The 21219-nt window shown below is 37.1% G+C and overlaps 1 protein-coding gene across 4 annotated transcripts in view; it reads right to left on the bottom strand.

Moving 5' to 3' along the window:
* The window catches only part of Ctnna2 (catenin alpha 2), a 1115747-nt gene that overhangs the window by 48868 nt on the left and 1045660 nt on the right, over positions 1-21219 (bottom strand). For all 4 annotated transcript variants that reach the window (XM_021164212.3, XM_021164215.2, XM_021164213.2 and 1 more), the window contains 2 exons: positions 13093-13206; positions 3242-3423 (listed from right to left, as the gene is read on the bottom strand). In XM_021164212.3, the coding sequence (XP_021019871.1) occupies positions 3242-3423; positions 13093-13206 (296 nt within the window). The remainder of the gene's footprint in view (positions 1-3241; positions 3424-13092; positions 13207-21219) is intronic.

The raw sequence follows: 21219 nt of genomic DNA, 5'->3' as shown, positions 1-21219 counted from the left end.
GCACTAAAGGGCAAATTGAAAGGTGCTTGCCCAGTCAGATGAGTTGTAGTGCAAACAAGTTGGATAGTTGTCTCTATTAGCCAGTTTTGATACGAAAAGAGGAGAGAACAGGTTGATGATCCTCAATGAGCAGTTGCAACCACTAGAGTAATGGAAGGAGCTCTTGAACTAAAACAAAGCAAGTTTGTTCTAGTAAAACTAGAACAAAGCTGTTCTGAGACTCGAGTTCTTTGTGCAGTGTTTTAGAATTGCACAGGTTCGATGATTCCCACCCCAAACCCGGCTTCCTGGTTTCCTCTCTTGTGGTTGATTTTTTAGGGAGTACTTTGCCTCTTGTTATTCAATTAAGGCTGAGCTGAGGCTGTCTGCATGCATCTTGTTTGGGCAGCCCAAGATGGGTTCATGGCAGTTTTTTCCTCAAAATGAGAAGAGGAGTTGAAATTTGCTGTATGAGGGATGGTGATTCGGGTTTTGCCCCTCAAATGAAAGTCACGAGACCAGGAATGAGAAGGAAAAGAGTGTGAGACATGGGGGCTCTGCTCTCCCCCATGAAGAAGATAGAGCATAAGCAACCAGGCAGCACTTCTATTTTAATTACAGAGTAGAACTTACAGAGACGACAAAACCCAATTAATGATTTAGCCGGTAATAAGAATAAAACAACACAATAATAAATGAATGGTAATTGTGAGACATACATGCCCTTTAAACACTTGAGTAGAGGAGTCAAGCGTTGGCTTCAAATCAACTCTATGCAAACTTTAAATGGTGGAAAATAGTACTTAGGAATCTTTACCCGTACAAAGCTACAATTATTCCTTCTTGAAGTAGAAAGTGTAATTTCAGCAATAATAGTGAACAAAGCTGAATGCAGTAATGTTAGGGGAGAGGCCACAATGAAAGATACTGTCAAGTGCTGGTTTGCTCAGAATGAGCATGTGCAGGTGGCAGCAAAGGCAAGCTGAGCCTTCTGATAGCAAGCCCAGCCTCCTGAGAGTATGCCTAGCCTCTGAGCAAGGCTAGCCTCCTGAGAGCAAGGCTAGCCTTCTGATCTGCTAACTTCCTATTGTTCTGTTTTTATTAGCTATCTGGTTCTTCCCCCTTGCTTTCACAACAGGACAGGGTTAAGTGTGCATGTACGCGCACACGCAGGCACGCACGCAAACACACACACACACACACACACACACACAAGCTCATCAAGGATTACAAAAAAATAATACCCAGTAGCAGGCTGAGCACTTCATTGTTCAGCTCAGCACAATAATTATTACATAAATTCTGAAGGAAATTGAACCAGGTTTCTTTTCACTTTTAAAATGATGCTTTGACTAAAAAAACAAACAAAAAACAAAACCAAAAAACCCAAAACCCAAAACACACACACAAAAAAACTCTCTGTTCTTCAACATCACTGAACAAGACCCTTCAAATATATTTATCTTTCTTGACCACAGTTATATATAATACAAATTACAAAATGTTCTTCTGATCTAAACTAGCAACGTGACTGGATTCATTATTCACTTCAAACTAATGAGATTATTTGTTCCACTGATGTTATTAATGGGTTGCATAATATCCATCAGATAAAATACTAATAAAATGTTGAAGGCAAGCAAATGAAGTCATCGTGGAGCTCAGGAAGCAATGACTGAGGCTGCCACCACTGTCTGATTTGTAGGCAATCCAGACTTAAATAATGGCTCGGACTTTCCCCCTGATATTATTTTGTGTGAGAGAAATACATTTGTGAAGCTCAAGGAGACTAACCAAATGTACAAACTTGAACTTTGAATGAATATGATGACATTTAAAGCTCTCGAAGGTCACACTCCTAACACTGAAATCATTTTGCTAGAATCAAAAACAATTTTAAAAGATTTGGAAAAGGAGCCAAGTAATGTCGTTAGTACATATTTGCCAGAGGTAAAGGGTAAAGGGGATGACATAGTTGTGTTCTGCATTTTTTTAAATCCTATAATCGATTCTTGCCTTTCCTTATAATAAGTGGTCAACAATCATTAAAAAAATGTTGTCACCTACATGAGATCCTGACATTGATATATGTCTTGCATGGTTTTATCATGCCATGTTCAACCATGAATATATCTTTACATGTGTTAAAAGAATACACTCACTAAAGTGGGTGGTCTGTTAATTCTTTTCTTAAACACACACACACATACATATGTATATGTGTGTGTGTATGGGCATATGTGCATGTGTATGATGTGGCACAATACTAGTTTATGATGTAGTATTAATTTTTGCCTCACATTCTATCCTGATGTACAATCATATACAATAACCTGAAGTTACAGAATTTTGACAGGAAAATAAAAGTCAGAAATTTAGTCTGGAACTAGGGAGCAGGCTCAATAGAAAACAAACTAAACATTTGTTGTACAAGGTTGAATACAAGGGTTCATTTTCCCAGGAAGCCACAGTGTAATGCCAGATGCATCAGGGTTCATCTCTAATCCCAGCCTACATGTCTACCGCATGAAGGGTGTCAGAAACAACAAAATCCCTCCAGATTCACTGGTCTGCCAACTGGGAGCCCACGAGAGAGAAGGTGGAAAGTGAGGTCTGATGCTTGGGCTTGGACTCTGACTTCCACATGCAACTTTACTCAGAGGTACACACCATGAATAGATACACACATGCACATTACACACACACACATACACACACACATACAAACTTAGACACAAACACTTAATGGGCTTTTTGGATGCTTTAAATATGTTTCACAACATAGTCCCCACTTGCATTATACTTTTGGATTTAATTCTCTCTTGAGAAGCTGGTTACTCTTATTCCATGCTTTTGCAAAGAGAGTTAAGGACTCGATTGACACCATCTCATTTTCTCACTCAGAACTAAGGGACCTTTTCCCAGTGACTTTTTCTGAATTTGATTGTTCTTGATGTAATCCAGAAGACAAGAGGGAGTTGTCACTGGCCTCTGAAGAAGTAGTGCAAAACACAAAGTTGTCAACCAAACTTTAGGTTTTGGTATTATGATTGTCCTATGATAGATAATTAAAAGAATACTAATTACAAATATGGATCTTATTAACTAAACTGTAGATTTTGGACTTGTAAGTATAATTTAAGAGCTCTACCTTGCTTTGATAGAGTATTTACCATTTCAATAAGCTTTGCCATGATAAGAGCCAGTGCTACCTATATGGCTTTAGCAAGAACATGGTCATCTCCCTGTCTCCGAGCCTCACCTTGTGAAGTCTGTCATCTCCATCATGATCATACACATCTGCTTGGCCAGCACAATGATGTCATTGCCGCTGTCATCCCACTTGGCCACTTCAGCATCCAGCTTGCTTTTTTCTTGGTGGAAAATCTCCACCTGTTCAGCTATTTTTGCTTTCTCCTCCTGTGGTAGTTGCGCCATGATGGCCTGTGTGGATTACAGGGGGAGAAGCATAACTAATACTGACGAAGTCATTGAAAAACTGCATATTAACTCTGCTTCCTGTGGTTATCAGAACCATACTCAAGGTTTATAGGATTTCCCACCATTCTAGAAGATGCATATCTTCCCGATTACCAGACCAAGAGTACAAACAGACCAGGTCCTCCAGTTCACTGCCCCCTCTCTTATATAAATGATACAGAAAGATCCAAAAGTGCAGGCATACTGGCAGTTGCAGAACATCCCTGTCTCTTTGATGGCATATGTTTGTTCAAAAGAAATCTATTCTTAACAATTTTTATATTTGGTCTCAGGAAACTTTTTACCAGATGAAAGAATGCACCTCTTTCAACACAGAAAGCTATTCAGAGAAGGGAAAAAGAAAAAAAAAAGCCTTCTGTTTCTGGGAAGGAAAGGAAGTTTAAACAATATTTGAGGTATCCATGTGTAGTATGGTGGAAAGACGTTTTATGAATAAAAAAATAAGGATATCCATAGAACGATGGCATAAAAAAAAAAAAGTATCCCCTTAGTTGGGCATTTAGGGGATGGTATTCTCCATCTTAGCCTTCTTTCTCCATCTTCACAAACAGATGCTTGCAAGGCCTTCGAATACAGGTAGCCATTTAAATGGGAGGCTGTCCAGGCTACTATCTCTTAAAAAAGATGCTTACACAGGAAGAATTTAGACTTTGAGAACATCCTGAGTCCAAAATTCCAAGATCCTCAGAAAATTGTTGAGATTAACCTCAATTCCAGGCATGTTTCCAGTATGAGAACAGTTTAGTTCTCAGATTTTTGGAGACTGGGCCTGCTCAAGCTGAGTAAGATTAGGAAGCAAAAGTTGATTGGTAGAAGTTGTTGGATAAGAAAATGTAGAAAAGAGTGAAGGAGTCTTCTTGCTGTTCAAACTCTTCGTTTGCAAATTTGGCTGATTCTCTCAAATATATTTGTAAACCCCAAATAAACATGGGAAGCACTTCTCCAGTCATTTGCAAATGATGCAAGAATCAGAAATCTCCGAGTCACCACTGTGTGCGTTCCCAGATGACGCTGAACCAAGCCACCCTCTGCCTTCGCTCAGTTGCCCTACTGTAAACAGCACCCATTTTTCAATCTATTTAACACTACACTTTCCATATCTTCGTGCCGCTTGTAGTGGTGACTCCACCATGCAAAATAGTTCGAAGCATGGTGTTATGTGTCTGCAAATACAAGAAGGTTGTGATATGTCTTTTGGAAAAAATACATGAGTTACATAAGCAATTTAAGTTATGCATTGGTGTTAATCACCTCGAGTTCAAGGTTAAATCAACAATATAAGATTTTGCAGAGGAATACCCTTAAAACCTGGAAACACATTGATCAGAAGAACAAAACATTGTAATTTTATATCACTATATTTCACTAGATTTCTCCTACAAGCAAGGGTTAGATAATTGCTCATTTAATATTCATAAGTAATTTATAGATTATGACTACTGTAAGTAAGAATCAAACTTGTTGGTTAAACACCATTTTTGTAGCACATTCCAAGTGAAGTGTTTATCCTTATTTCATGACATTCTCCCATGATCGCCTGTGAAATGATTTGCAGACAGAGCCTTGGGATAATGCTTTAGTTTTTTTCTCTAATTCTAGGATCCATGAGGTCTCTAAAGAGAGACCAAAGCTGTGTGATTGGAGAATCTAGTGTGTACACCATGAGCAATTATTCAAGATTCAATTATTCAAGCAAGTTATTCAAGATTCATGGTTAATCCACAAAGAAAAGAGTGAAAGAAAGTTTTCATTGCTCAAACTGGGCACATGACATAGCTTAGTGTCCTCTGACTCAGTAGAGCCTGAGTTGAAGAATTGCCTGAATTTAATTGGACTGTAATCATGTTGTGTGAGGGGGATTGTATTGATGATTGATATAAAAGGATGCAAACATGTGTGGGTGGTGTCAACTCTAGATAAGTGTTCCAGAATTGTATAGGAGAGCAAGCTGAACATGGGCCTCTTCATGAGCCAACTAGAGGGCAGCATCTCCCACTGCTTCCACTGTTCTTGACAAGGGAGTGGGTTTCTTGGTCAGATATAGCAAGTGAACAATAGCAAGCAGGACAGCCCTCAAATATCTGCCTTGACTTGCCTCAGTGATAGACTTGGGTCAGAAGTTGTAAGCCAAATAAACCTTTTCCTGCCACAGTTTATCACAGTAACAGAAATAAAATTTGAATCCAGCATTGTGTTATTGTGCACATTATTCTGACATCATTTCTGTTACTAGATTTCTTCCCATGTAACCTTATTATAGTGGAAACCACAAACATGGCAGTCCCAAAGCCTGTGTGGCTGTGAATAAATAGAAGACACATATAATTCCTTGCAAAGATGCATGTATCTGAGAATTATGGGTACCAAATAATTTAATCATTATAACTATTATAATATAATTATCCACATTTAGTAATGACAGTATGTAGGCCCAAGTAAATTAATTAAACCCCTAATTCCATACAACTTATTATTTGGAGAATGAGAACTCAAACAACATGGTGAGCCAAGGAAATTCTTCACCATCATGTACAAGGACATTATCATACAGCCAAATACAGTTTGTATGAAGATCCCAGCCCAGTTGTTCAAGGCAGTTGAAAGCCTAGCTTTGTCTGCCAAGCCCTGTAACCTTATGTTGCAGCCTCACAGGCCAAATAAATGATATCTTCCACTCATGGAACCATAAATGATATACCCTCTTACAGAGTCATGCCCATCGACTTTCATACAGACATCCATTATGGGTTTACATGGGTCTAAATTACAACTCATTTTAATGCATGTACACATGAACCTCATACAGTACCGAAGTTTGTTTGCTTAATGTAGAAACAACACTGATAGAAATAGGCTAGTTAAAATATATGGTACTTTCAGAAACATTTAAAGTACTTCTATAAACTTTAAGAAGGGTCATAATACTCAAAAGAGCCTGTCATAAACTTTTATTTGTAGTTCCATGTTAAAAAGGGGGTTTCTCATTTGGTTTCAATAGATAGAAATTAAATATGTGCTTTTTATTATAAAGTATTCTCGTCTCCTTGATCCACTTGGTTTCATACAAAAGAATATTTTATTTAGGCAGCACAATTCCTAGGGAATCTTTATTAAATTTGTTCACCAGGTACTTCTATACAAAAACAAAAACCAGTAGGGCCTCTAACAGACTGCACACTGAACATGCAGGATCCAGGTGGAAAATATTTACTTTCATTCCCAAAATAGTGAATGTGTGCATTGGAGTGTGGATACGGTCCTGTCAACTATAACATTTTCATCTCCTTTGCTTAACTTACTACTTAATTATTGATGGTCTTGGTTTTCTGTCTAATTTTTGTTTGTTTGATTTTTTTCCCCTTTAGACACAGAGTCTGTATATCACTGTCTGTCCTGGAATTCACTATGTAGACCAGACTGTCCTTAAACTCACAGAAACCAACCTGCTTCTCTTTCCCCAGTGCTAGGGCCATACCGGACACACTCTAATTTTGTTATTTTATTTTTAATTATCTGCAGAAATGTGTCTAAATGCAGTTTTGAACAGACATGTATATGTTCCTACAGAAGGCAGAAGAAGGTTTTGAATCACCCTAAATCTAGAGTTACCAAAGGTTATAGGCATCAGACATGGGTGCTGGGAACTGAACTTGAGTCCTCTGGAAGCATAGCAAGTATTTTTAATTGATTAGCCATCTCTGCAGCCCTCTAATTCCTTGGTATCAAATTTACATTACTGCCCTGCCCTTGATTCCCAGAAGAACTTCCCAAAAGAACTACGCCATTTCTCAGAGCAGAAGTTCAATGTTCTCTGACAGATTGCTTAAGCATCTTTCTGCTCAAAGCATCACTGTCACTCAAGACAAGTCACCAGCAATGATAGGCATTTTCTGAAGACACTTTTCAGAAGAAAGACTAGCCCCTTCAAAGCAGATTTGAAAGGAAGATGTTATTTTGACTGGAGGGGTGCTTGACCCGCATAATGCACTTAATGGTGTGTGACTGGGGTACAAGTGTCATTACATTTGCCTCTGCTGTGTAGCTGTCGATGAGCTCAAGGCTTTTCTTGAATATTCTTAAAATGCTCTTGGCTTTTAAAAATTCATTATTGACCTTTTCTGAAACTGGAATTTAAAAAAAGGTTATCTATAAACAGTAGATCACAACTGCAAAATTTGCAAGTTAATCAAATTAAAATTCATCACATGAGTTTTAATTAGGTCTTATCAATGTAACTCAGCAGTTTGAAATGTTAACACATTAAAGCCATTCTAGGTAGAAAAAAAATAGAAGCCTGCCTACATTAAAATCAGATTCAATGTGAAATATATAACACATAATTCTTCATTCCCTCAAACTAAGGCAACATGAGAAAAATTATTTCCATGGCCAAGGGGAAAGGAGATGAATCAGCTTTCTTGTTCCTGTGATGTGATCACCAGAGGCACCTGCTAGTTTCTGCAGCCTTGATTTATACTAGGCAATCAGCATTTCTTAGGCTGTATATCTGGCTGATTTGGGGTCCAGACTGAGACCATTAGAGACTAGAATGCACAAGGATTCAAACCTTTGTCCCAGGTTCCTTGCCTTTGCTCTGAACAGCCGATCACTTATATTTTGTGATTCATAAATCTTTCCTATTGAGATCAAAGCACAAGTCACTGATACAAAATAGAAGTCATTCAAAGGGACCAAAAACTCTTCTAAAACCTAAATCTCCAGGTACAGATCCCAGGGTCCGCCTTTGGATTCGAAGGTCCCTGAACTGACAAGAATTGTTTTCTTAGGCAAAGAACAAAATTTATTACATGGGCTTTGAGTGCAAGATAATTTATCAAAGGGAAGAAAATTCAATGTGATATTTTGCTTCACTTGACTTTAAAGCAGGATATTAAAGGTAAATAGTTGGGTTCTTTGACAAGCCCCCCACTCATCTGAGAGTGTGAATTGGACAACTGAGATATTCCTTTCATTGATACATGCAAATCTTCCCATACTTCCTTGAATGATGCAGATTTTCAATGTTAAGTCATTTGGTTGGGAAGTGACCAGAACCACCACCATTTTCATCACAGTGGAGCAATAGACAGAAGTATATGACAAAATCCAACATCACTTGGGAAGACATTTCTTAATGTAGGTCTGTGTTCTTTTTAGATAAAGTTGGGCTGTGTGCATGTCTCCTTGTGTTCATGGAGATGTGAAGGCCCAGGCTCAATGTAGGCAGCACCAAATCCCTGGTTTTGGGACATGGACTGCAGAAGTGTAGAGAAAGCTGGGTGGTCACTAAGCATGCATACATTTATTCTCTCTTGACTTAATTATCCCACAAAGCCAGGAATGTAACTTACAATAGTGAGTTAAGTGAAACGTTTCTGCCTCTTAGTTGCTTTTTGTCAGGTATTGTATAACATCTACAGAAGTGAACCTGGGACCTAAACTGATAGCAGGACTGGGGGTCAGAATAACATAGGCACCAGCCCAGTGGGTATGAGACATGCAAAAGTTAAGATAGTTACCTAATGTTACACATCTCTGAAAAGCTCATGTTTAAAAATCAGCTCTGTATATTGTCAAAGGAATAAATTCTATCATTAAGGTCAAGAGACATTGCTCAAGAGGTCAAGAGTTGTTGCTGACACACTTATACTATGGTAACAGTTTTAAGATGTCATTTCAGGGGCTGGAGAAATGGCTCATCTCTTTAGAGGCCCCAGGTTCGATTCCCAGCACCCACATGCCCATTCACAGCCATCTGTAACTCCATTCTCAAGGCAACCTTCTCTGGCCTCCACAGGAGTCATGCATTATACAGACATGCATACAAAGAAAACACACAAGTACAATGCATTTTTAAAAATGATGTTATATCTAAGACTATACAGCAAGATAGCCTATATGTATTAGCAGATGGCCATACCCACAGCCATTCCTCTTCCCACTCCCCCTCAAATTGTCAGAGAAAGAAGCCTGGAGAGACTTTTCGGTGATTAAGAACACTTCTATCACAACCATAAAGACCAGAGTCCATGTCTTCAGCATCAGTGTAAAAAGCCAACCATGATGTCATAATGTCCCAAACCTCAGTACCTGGGCAAGGTCAGCAGATAGAAATAGAAGCATCACTAAGCTTTGCTGCCATCAACATATGAGAAGCAGTGGTTCAGAAGAAATAGGATAAACACAGCAACCTCCAGATTCAATAATAGACATTATGTCAAAGGAGTAAAGTGGAGACTAAAAACAGGATATGTAATGTCTTCCTCTGACATATGCAATGACTATAGGTTCCAGTACACATATATACATATAATTAAACTTACTAGCAGTTACGTAAATACTAAACAAAAGTAGCACAAAGGGTCGTATAAGAGAAATAAGATCCTCCAATTATCACATTGTAGAGCTATGTTGGAAGATACTAAAGTTATTTTTCCAGTTTAACCTCCTTTTATGTTAACTTGCCATTTTCAGAAAGGAATATGTCTCTGAATAAAAAATAAAAATGAGACAAAATAAGACCACTATTAAGAAAGACTGCTAGGAATACCTAACAGCTCTGTCAAACACAAATTTGGCTTCCTTCACCCTTCTGAGCAGCTTGTCAAACACTAGCGGTCCAAAGTTCAACTTTAGCCATTTGATATGCCCTCTTATTCCCAACTTAGTAGTCATAATTCTATGTCTCTGCTGGAGGTTGACATAAGAAGTAAATCTGTTGGCTGTAAGTTAATCCAGAACATGAGACAGACCTCCAAGACAAATTAGCAAGTGCCAAACAAGACAACCTGGTTCTTACTCTTTTGGACCTTGATCATATTTCATTCTGAAAATAGACACCAGAGTAAAGAAATGATGATCAAGAGGAACCATCCAAATTTTGTTTCAATCCATCATCACTGACTGGATGTCTAACATAAAAATAATGTGTAGAAAAGAAATATATGCAGAGTCTATTCTTGTTAAATATGAACATTTCAGGTCACCCTCACAAGATGGTGATCTCAAAGCAAGATAAGTCTTATGTAAGAAGTCTTATTCTTTGAGGTCACTAATCAGTGGAACCAGGGCAGGAGTCGGTCAATAAAATTAACTTGTAATTGATTAATGTTTGGATGAATTACTCAAACTCGTCCTTTGTCATTCACATAAAAATGCTGGTTTTACTTAATTTTAAAGATCAGTTGTCTTGATTAATTACTTTGGTGGTATGCCAATAGACTCAAAAGATTCTTGCTTAATGACCTTCCCGCTTGTGTTTTAGGCAAGACTGAACAATCTGTGGGGATTTTACAATGGATGTTCTATGCCCTTTCATATACTTTGATGTCACTATCTATGGTCAGAAGGGACCTTCTCTGCCAAAGAAGGATAATGATCTAAGCCAGACTTTATTGACCATTTACTACTATATGGCTAGTGTTGTTCTAATATTCTGTAAAGATCAACTAATCTTCAAAAGAATACTGTCAGGAAAGTCTATGGTTCACATTTGACAGGCAATATATCTGAAAGTTAGAAAATTCAAGCAACTCACAGTTCTCAGAGTGGTATTAACATTCGTTTTTATAGATTGAAATCAACGTGTGAAATCAATCACTATGGTTTCTGTTCCTCTGATTAGGACCTTGTGTGTGCTAACCAGCATTTTATTAGTAAGCTATACCCTCAGCCTTTGGTTTATAGGCATGGAGTCTCATCATTGGCCAGCGCTACTTTCTACTTTTAAACTCATAGTCTTCCACTATTCCTCCAAAACTCTAGCATTAAATTTGTGTACCAATTTACCATTGTGTATACACATATACCTTTGTGCCTTTAGTGTCTGAATTTTTACCTTTGTGTGTCTATCAGACATTTAAATATTCTGGCATTTGACTTTGGAATAAATATATCAACTTCTAAAGTACATGAGAGAAACTTGGTTTTGAGTGAAGTCATTTTGAATACCACACTTCCTTTTGTGTCCTCTCTACTTTCAACTTGTGTTTTCTACTTTTCTTTCACAATTCCTATGACAGCAGGAGATACCTGGTATATCCAAAACCTACATTATTCCTGAACAACTCTTTTTCAACCTATGATCATATATATTACTTGTACTCATATGCATATTCCCACACATATATACAAAATTAAAAATGAAATAAAACTATTAAAAACAATTCTAATATCTAAAAATAGAAAAATATGCAATATTTGTCTTGCTGCATCTTCCATATTTTCCCTAATACAATAATCTCCATTTGTTTTTATTTTCTGACAAATAATTTTCTAATTTGGTTGAGTGAGATCCCATTGCATACATGTTTACATTTTATTTATCCATTGAGAGACACTTGGGCCAATTCTGTGACTTGGCTTTTGTGCATAGTGCTTTAATCAGAATTCATATGAAAGTGTCTCTGTGGCTGTTGACCTAAGAGTCTTTAGGAAAAAAATCTTCAGGTTTGGTATTGAGGTCATATGGTGGTTCTATTTTTAGGTTTTTAGGACCCTCTTTCATTCCCATAGGGGCTGTACTGATTTATATTTCTCCAAGCAGTGTAAACCTACTCCCCCCCCCCACATTCTTGCCAGAATTTGTTATTATTTGTTTTCTCTCTAATAACAGCTTTGACTGGGATGAGGTAGAATCTTAGTATGGCTTAAATTTCCATTTATCTTTTGGCTCAGGACCTTTTACATTTCTAAGTTCACTTGCCATATTCCTATTTTGATAATCATCTATGATTATTGTGTTTCCTTAAGCAGAAATTAAAAAAATAACTAGAATGTAAAAATTACAGTCACACTGAAATTGAATAGCTTTACTCTATGAAAATAACCTTTAAAAAGGAATCTTAATGCTCACTAGATGTGTTGAGTATTCCAAGTATGCTGCAGGAAATCCAGCCAATCTTGTTGGCTCATCTATGAAATATTCTTTATATCACTTATGCTATCAACCAGGCCACTGGGTGTTCATCTGCTTGACAGAGCTGTTATATATGGATCCTTGATTCATTCATGCTTTAAACTTAAAACTCATGAGTATTTTGTGTAATTTCTTTTTATAACTTAGCAAAAACACTTGGTTCTGGAAACAGATAGGCATTAAGGAGAAACAATGATTTTTCTCTATCTAATACACTTGGGTCAACACGGTATTCACTATGAAATCTCCCTAAAACAGTGAAGCTATTGTCAAGCAAATAATAATGCAGAATTACAATTCTCCATTTGCTGTTATCTCTTGTGCTATTTCTGAGCTTGGCAATTTTACTTAGCACAGTGGTGGGGGAGATGTAAAACTTACACATTAGATGACTCCTGACTATCAAATTCTTACCCTCAAACCAAATATCATCTGCTACACATGTTAGAGTATGTGGTGCTTCGACATAGCATCTATGCCCAATGGATAGAAAATGGGGACTATAAAAAGGGATTGAGAGCAGTGGTGGTTGCTACCACCATGAATAATGTGCATTGAAGCAGACCACTAAAGTAATAGCCCAGACCAGTAAAAGATATTTGTACTCTCAGCACCCATTAATTCAGAAATTTCCTCTAGCCATTTGTGTGAGTTTTTCCCTGGGCAGTTATCCAAAGTAGTGAATGCCCACATACCCGTGCACTCTGTCCAGCAATGAGCTGGTCATCCTCTGTCTGAACACTTGTCCGACTCCGCACATCATAATCCTCTTGCTCAAAGTCGGAATCGTCTTCTAGCTCTTCTGGAGTCTAAATAACAATATAAAAGGAGAAAATTAACTGACCTTTACCCACATATTTCATTGCAAAGTCTAAACAGCCCCAAAGAGAGAGTTTCTAGCATCTTACATATAGTATGGCTACCTTTATTGGTATCAACTTCAAAGTTATAGGAACCATACTGCCCCAATTACCCTATTTTAGATACATTTTATTTATTTCCTCTGACAAATACAGTAAATCTAAGTTTGACTTTTAATATGACTGTTAATCCAAGCAAAAGGATACATGGGAAAATATCCATATCTATGTTAAGATAGAAATTAGGTTGTTCTTTTTCCTTTTTTAGTTGGTTATTTTATTTATTTGCATTTTTTACAATTTTTATTAGATATTTTCTTCATTTACACTTCAAATGCTATCCCGAAAGTCCCCTATACCCAGCCCACCCACTCCCACTTCCTGACCCTGGCATTCCCCTGTACTGGGGCATATAATCTTTGCAAGACCAAGGGCTTCTCCTCCCAATGATGGCCGACTAGGCCATCTTGTGCTACATATTATCTTGAACAAAATTTATGGCTTGTCTCAAATATCATTTTTCTCTATTCTAGTTCTTCTTTTCTAAGTAAACAAAATACTTAGTGATCTCTAGGCCAGGGAATAAACGCCATGAAATACTGGATTTTCTCACTAAGGCATGAGATAGAAAAGATTAAATATCATACCACATTCAACCATTCTTGAAAATATACCAACCACTGTATGGCCCTCAGCATGCCAAATAACATCTCTGAGTATTGGTTCCTCTCTCTATAAATTGGTCCTTTTCGTTGTGGCCACAGTGTGTATGTGGGTGTGTGCTTGTGTGTGCGTGTGTGGGTATGTGTGTATATGTGTGTATGTGTGCAGTAAAAAAAAAATCAATATTATCTAAACTTTATCAAATTATCTAATCTACTAGTGATCATTAATCTACTAGGGATAATAATTATTTAAGATTTAAATAATTGATTTATTCCACAATAAAAAATTACTACATCTCACCCTATAGCTCTAGTTGTCTTGGAAATCACTATGTAGACTTGAAGAGAGACCTGCCTTTGCCTCCCAAGTGCTATGATTAAAAATATGTTCCACTAATCCCAGTTTCAAAAATAATTTTAAGGAAACCTATCAATTATGATGCAACATTGACAACTAAATTCTTTCCTAGTGTTGATTCAGATTACACCAACAGTAAAGTGACAATTATTTCCTGTCTATAACTAAGAAAAATCTAATAGAAGAAAGTTCAGTAACACCTGCAATGATCCAACCAGAATTTGGATCTAAACAAGCAATTATGTTTGACCCCAAGCACAAAGGTCTTTTAGTTTTAGCTTTATTTGGTCACATTATAAATTGAGTAAGATCCTGAATAATAAATGGCAGAAAGTGAATAGAGGTAGATTAAGATCATTGCAAATCATTAAAGTCTGTGTTGGAGACAGATACGAATGAATCTATAAGCCAGCCAATAAAACCCTTCCCTTCCTTATGGGTCGATAACATGTATCAAGAGTTTACCATATAGTTTCTCTGAGTTCCATACAAACACAAAAGACGTTTCCTCACACTCCTTTTGGGTGGATAGTGGTTATTTTTTGTTTGTTTTGTTTTTCTTGTTAAACTACTTTGCAGATAGGAGACTGAAGAATAGGAAGTACTAAATTTTCTTGAAGCTCTCTAACCAGTCTGAAATATGCACTCAAGACTATCACATACTGCAAATTCTAAGATGATCCCTTCAGAAGGAGATGTGGCTTGGTCCATGATGAGAGGGCATGAGTGGGAGTCCTCTGCTCAGCTGTCTTCTGAATACTGTTTCTTTGTTTATAGCAGGAACTCATCTGTCCTTCAATAGACAATCCCAAGATATTCCCAATAGATATTTGAAAGAGATAAATTGAAACAATAGTGCTGATGCTGTTGTCCCTTTCTTCATTTTTGTGCTGATTTCCTTGGGATCCCTAGTCTAATTTACCAGGTGAAGTTACTGGTATAGCTGAAAGATTGGTCAGGAATGCATAAATCAGGGTTGATCATGTCAGTATTGCATTATGCCTGATGATTTTCTATGTTTGAGAAAGAAAATTTTGCTTTCCTTCTCTCTGACACATCAACCTGAATAACATTCACTAAGTTAGCTATGGATGCTCAGTTTAATTTCATAGGGCTGTTAAAAGAATGGGAGAGAGAGATTCTCAGCATTCTGCTGATTAGAATGAGGGTGGGTGACAGAAGAAAAACCCAGTTTAAATATCTAGTTAAATGTATTCTGTGGACAGAGGCAATTTTTTAAGGATCTTTTTTTACTTCTGGGATGTACTGTGAAACAATTGCAGCAAGTTGGTAATTTCTGAGGACAGATGAGATGACAAAATTACTAGGACATTCATCACTACTACTTAAAGGCAAGAGAAAAATAAAACGGAACACCTCTCTCAGGAGAAAGATGCCACATACACCAGGGTCTGAAGGACTTTGTCCGAACACTTCAGTGATCTGGGCATGTATTCAGCTGGTGAATGAATGTCAAGCCTCACCTGTCAGAGAAAGCCAATGACTCTGAGATGTATGAAAATGACTATAGCCAGGAACCAAAATGAGAGAAAGAGAGAGAGAGAGAGACAGAGAGAGAGAGACAGAGACAGAGACAGAGACACAGAGAAAGACAGACAGACACACACACACATAGAGACAGAGAAACAGAGACACACACAGAGAGAAATTAAAGCAATAATCACCTGAAGGACTGTGGAGATTTCTGGAATGATACAAGTGTTTGCTAATCAAGCAAGAGTGAGTTTGAAATGCGGGCATCTTCATATTCTTGGCCTTTGAGGCTCACTTCACAGAAGTGAATCCATACCTAGTACTGAAAATGTAGCCCAAAGGCCATGACTGGGGGATATTAGAGGCCCTAGATGGAACCTTCTGGTGTTTCATTGAAAGGTCAAGCCATCAAGCAGTTTGTTTTCTCAATATTTATGCTTATGTCCATAACTCATGCTGCTCTCACCCTCAGTCAGAGAAGGTTATTTCTGCAGTGATGGGGCTTAATCCAGAGACTTCCAACTGGCCACACTCCTGAGAATACATGCCTCTGAGTGTTCAGCTTCAGGTGAGACATCTATACCAACTTTTCCCTTCAAAAGACCCAGGAAACTTTGCAGAAGATTGGGGGGGAAAAGGATCGGGGAAATGGAGGATGGGGGAAAGTGCTGTGGAAGGACATGATATGGCTGTTGCACACAAGAACTCAAGGATGCTGTACCTGCCTATACAAAACCTACTGAAAACTGGGCCTTTAAGGGAGAGGGGCTCTCAAGGACTTCCAATAGTGGAGGAGATACTGGCAGTTGATAGCTGCTGAGGGAAAGGGAACCACTCACTTTTCTGTGGGAATGTCACAAACGGTAGGTAGCCCATGCCCTTACAGATGAATCCCCATGCAAAAATGGTCAGATGGAATTACAATCAGAAATAATGATAATTGTGATGGGTAGGGATAGGATGATGATGATAATAGAGGACATAAAGTTTGGAGGGAGGTATGGTAGAAGGACCTGGAGGGTAGGAGTTAGAGGTAGTAGTGGTATAGATCTATGCATGTATAAGAAGCTTTCAAAAATTCCATAAAAATATTACTTTTTAAAACCTGGGTCTGGGTACATAAATCTATAACCCAAACACCTTAGGGGTGGATGCAGGAGGATTCCTAGGGATTGCTAGTCAGTCAGTCTAGCTAGAATAGCAAGATTAGGTTCAATGAAAGACTTTATCTAAAACAATAAATAAATAATGTAAAGAGCAATAAAGAAAGCTGAGATTGAACTGCGTTCAAAAGGCATGTGTAGCCATATACACACCTATATACATATACCACACACATATGTATGCACAAACACACACTCACACACATGCACACACACACACACACTGAAATAAAATATCTTGATGTAGGTCCAGGGGTTCTGATCTTGTATTCCACTCACTAGCTACAAGTCTTTGAAAAGTGACTCCATTTTGTTGCTTTTATGTCTGTTTGGGAATAAAAAGAATATTATAACTGCCATTTTTCCTGCTTCCCTCATAGGACTGCTAAACACAGATGTATATGAAAATGCTTTGCAAACTATAAAAAATAAACAAATACATAAATGATAGTGATAACTAGTATGCTTAATAAAACATAACACCTAATAACAATAATAGCAATAATAGCAGTTATCTATCATCATTTACCCCACACTGTGGGACAATCAGTCAACTGCAGAATTTAATTTGTATAACATAATGAAATACAGTCAATCCCTATTTTATAGATGTATGAAGGGTCGCAGAGACTTTACACTGGCTGGGAAGAGATTCCTAATGAAAAATGAAATAATCCAGATTAAGTTGGATATTGTCATTTTTATTAATTGACATATGAAGAGCCATCCCATTTTAGGCAGCACTGTTCTCTAAGTAGAAGACTTTGAACATTATAAGGCAAGAGAAAGTTAACACAGAGTAAGCAAGTAAGCTAACTTGTACTTATTTCTCTTTATTAATGGCTTCAGACATGACTAGTATCTGGTTAAGTTCCTGCCTTGACTTCCCTTCACTAATGGACTATAACATGGAATTGTGAGCTGCTTAATACTTTCTCCCCTAAATTGTCTCTTGTCTCAATATTTTATCATAGCCACATAGGGAAATCCTTCAAACTATGAAACTGGGGTATCCTTCAAGTAAAGTATCTTAAGTATCCCCATTAGCAACGGGCTGAAAGAAATTGAAGAACCCATGATCTTCATGATCATGAACACCACAGGTGAGTGAATAAATGTGAAATATTTTCGTGTCTCTAGAACAAGATCAAAACCATACAGGTTGCTCCTATAAATAGTTCTGTGAATGCACAGTCATCTAACTGCTTTTTTTTTCCTGTTGGGCAATGACCTCCACAAACTAAAGAATACATGGTAAGCTATAGATGATCTGGAATTGGTCCCAAAGGAATAAGTTGTATATTATTAGATGAAGTTTTAAGAGCATGTGGGTTTTACTGAATGGAAACTAGAGATATGAGAATCAAACTTCAATTACACAGCTTGTTATTTTGAGGGAAGACTTTTCAGTAGAACCAAAATACAACCTTGGGCACAGTCCCAGGTTCCTGAATCTACCTCTATCTGTTGGGTTGTGAACATATGTCTTTTTTGTAAAATACTTTTGATCTTCCCAAATCTATTTTCAATTCCTGTAAGTAACATTAGTAACGGAGGCCAAGTAGCATTATGAGAGGCCAAGGTTCTCATAAGTTCTCTAGAGACATATTAGATGTCAGTTGCAAAGCTCTGGTGCTTAGCACTGACCATAGTCTTTGCAACAGAAGCCAAATACATAGCAACTGAAACAAAATGAGGTGGGAATGGGTTTAGAACTATTTTACTTGTACATATAAGAAAAATATATTAAGGAGCACTTTTTCAAAAATCAGTTTTAAATGCATGTGAGAATATCACTGAAAAAAGAAATGGAAAAATACAAGTTGACTGGCTAATCTGTGTAAGTTACAAGTAATAACTTCCCAATAGTGAAGTAAAACATTAAAGTGGATTACGAACAAAAAAATAAAAATAACTAAAATTCAAAATCTAAAGCCAATTTCAACAAAACAAAAAACCAACAAACCACCACCAACAGAAACTCTCCCAAGTTGGGACTAATTGGCCATGGGTTACCATGAAAGCCTCCTAAGTGATCTTTCCACTGAGTCCTGAGATCCTTGCTTTGTATACTCTTTCTCACCAGCATTGTCAAAGAGGTCCAATTTAGATCTGAGATAGGCTGTATTAAGTCTTTGTTCATAACTGTCCAAATTCTCCTATTTCCTTCTTTGATGTTCTTCCGCTTCCACAACTTCCCAAATGGATCAATTACAAAGCTTTGCCTCTGTAAAAAGCAGGTCCTGTGGCAAATATGTTCTGTTTTTTTCTGACATTGTCTCCATAAAACAAGTTTTTACTATGACTCTATCTCCCATCCCCTCTCTCTGTTTCTTCCATAGTATTACAATTGGCATTGAATATATCTGTTTATTATCTGTATATATAAGAAAGAAAATTCGTTTTGTTTACCTCTATATTTGGGGAAAGATCTAACAGTATAGGACATTTTATACCTCCTTAAAATAAACATAACAAGTTATTTCTCAATAATGGTGTTAGGTAAGCAAAACTAGGATCTACACAGGACTATGATTATCTGACACAATGTACAACAAGACACATGAGTAGCTTCTACACTCTGTTTGCTAGTTATGGGAAATATTTCAACTCAAAGGGCTGGAATTTTAATATTGTTGACTTTTCTAGTAAATTCCACATTATTAAACACCTGGAAGAAAACTCAGATGAGCACAATGGTGTAAAGAAAAATTTTGGGAGACTTGTTAAATACTAGGTCTATGAGAGTTTTTGACTTTAGCTATGACAATGTTTCTTCCATTTGCAGAGAAGGTAATTATCTGATGACCCTAAATTACGGCTAAACTACAAATTTTATTCTTCACTGCTTCATAGCAACCTCATGATCTCCTTAATGTTTTCATAATGCCCCTAGTCATAAAAATAATAAAATAAATCTCTAACAGAGATTTTTCAGTTAATTAGGCCATTTAGCCTGATAACTAACTAATCTATTTTTATCTCCCAACTAACATCATAATATTTATTTAAATGTTAGAATAAAATGCATGTCACTGAAGATGGCATTTTATCATATTGTATACACTCAACTTTACCAACAGATCATATCAACATATATGTGCTAACCTAATGGTTAAACTATGAACTAACCCAGTTAATATTTCATATACAAGCAAAGAGATGCTTACATATTACCCTCAAATTTTTAAATGTCTAATAATGCTTCAAACCTCTTTGGTACACAGTACAGGAGAGCCACAGTGAACTACAGACCTTGATCAAACTTCAGTTTCAGGCCCTACTATTTCCTTGACATGCCATTGAAATCATCATAGAGAAATATCAAAGGAAGAGGAACTATTATAAACGTTTTGTATAAAGATGCTGGGTAAAACAACTGAACACTTGATGTAAATGTCTCAACCTCAAAATACTACCGAATCCATTGTACTTAATTTCTGTACTGAATCCTATACCTTTACTCATCTTAACTTCCAAAAGTCAATAAAAAGTATCATTTGTTTGTTTGTGTGTTTGCTTGTTTGTTTGTTTGTTTTGGGACAGGATTTCTCCATGTAGTCTTGGATGCCCTGAAACTCACTCTGTAGACGAGTCTGGCCCTAACTCACAGAAATCCACCTGACTCTGACTCTGCCTCCTGAGTGCTGGGATTAAAAGTGTGAGCCACTGTTGTCCAGCAAATAAAAAGCATCTTCAGTGTGTGTTTGATCCTCATTATTTGCAAATTCCTCATTTATTAATCTTTCTTCTCCCCAGAACTTATTTGGAATACATCTGCTTTGGGCTAACAATTTCTCTGTTTAAAATGGCAAGGAAAAGCAATGCTGAAAGCTTGGCAAACATTGGCAAAGGGAGTGGTGAATGTTTCAAAAGCCTGCAGTTTGTAATGTGCCTCACAGAGAGCACACCCACATCAGATAAACTGTTTTACAATGTGAGTCTGCATTCCTGCCTATGAATTTGATTCTAATACCTCTGTGATATATTTGAAGCATGGTTCCTTTAGGCTACATATATATTAATATATATTATACTATATTATTACTTTTAAATTTTTAATCAATTTAAAATTAATTTTAAAGTTAAATGATTTTACATATAATATCTACTTGTATATATTATATATGTATTTTAAAACATACACATAAATAATGTCCATAATCCTACCCGTGCGTTTCCCTCCAAAGCACTGCATCAGTCCTAATGATGCAGTGCTTTATTCAGGGTGCACACTTAAACATAAGTACTGTGGGTGAGGAGATAGATATCTGATGGTCTT

Source organism: Mus caroli, unplaced genomic scaffold (assembly GCF_978045245.1).
Source record: "Mus caroli unplaced genomic scaffold, Mus_caroli_1 scaffold_7, whole genome shotgun sequence".
Classification (NCBI taxonomy): domain Eukaryota; kingdom Metazoa; phylum Chordata; class Mammalia; order Rodentia; family Muridae; genus Mus; species Mus caroli.
The sequence above is the reverse complement of the archived record's forward strand: the minus strand, read 5'-3'. Positions and strand labels throughout refer to the sequence as shown.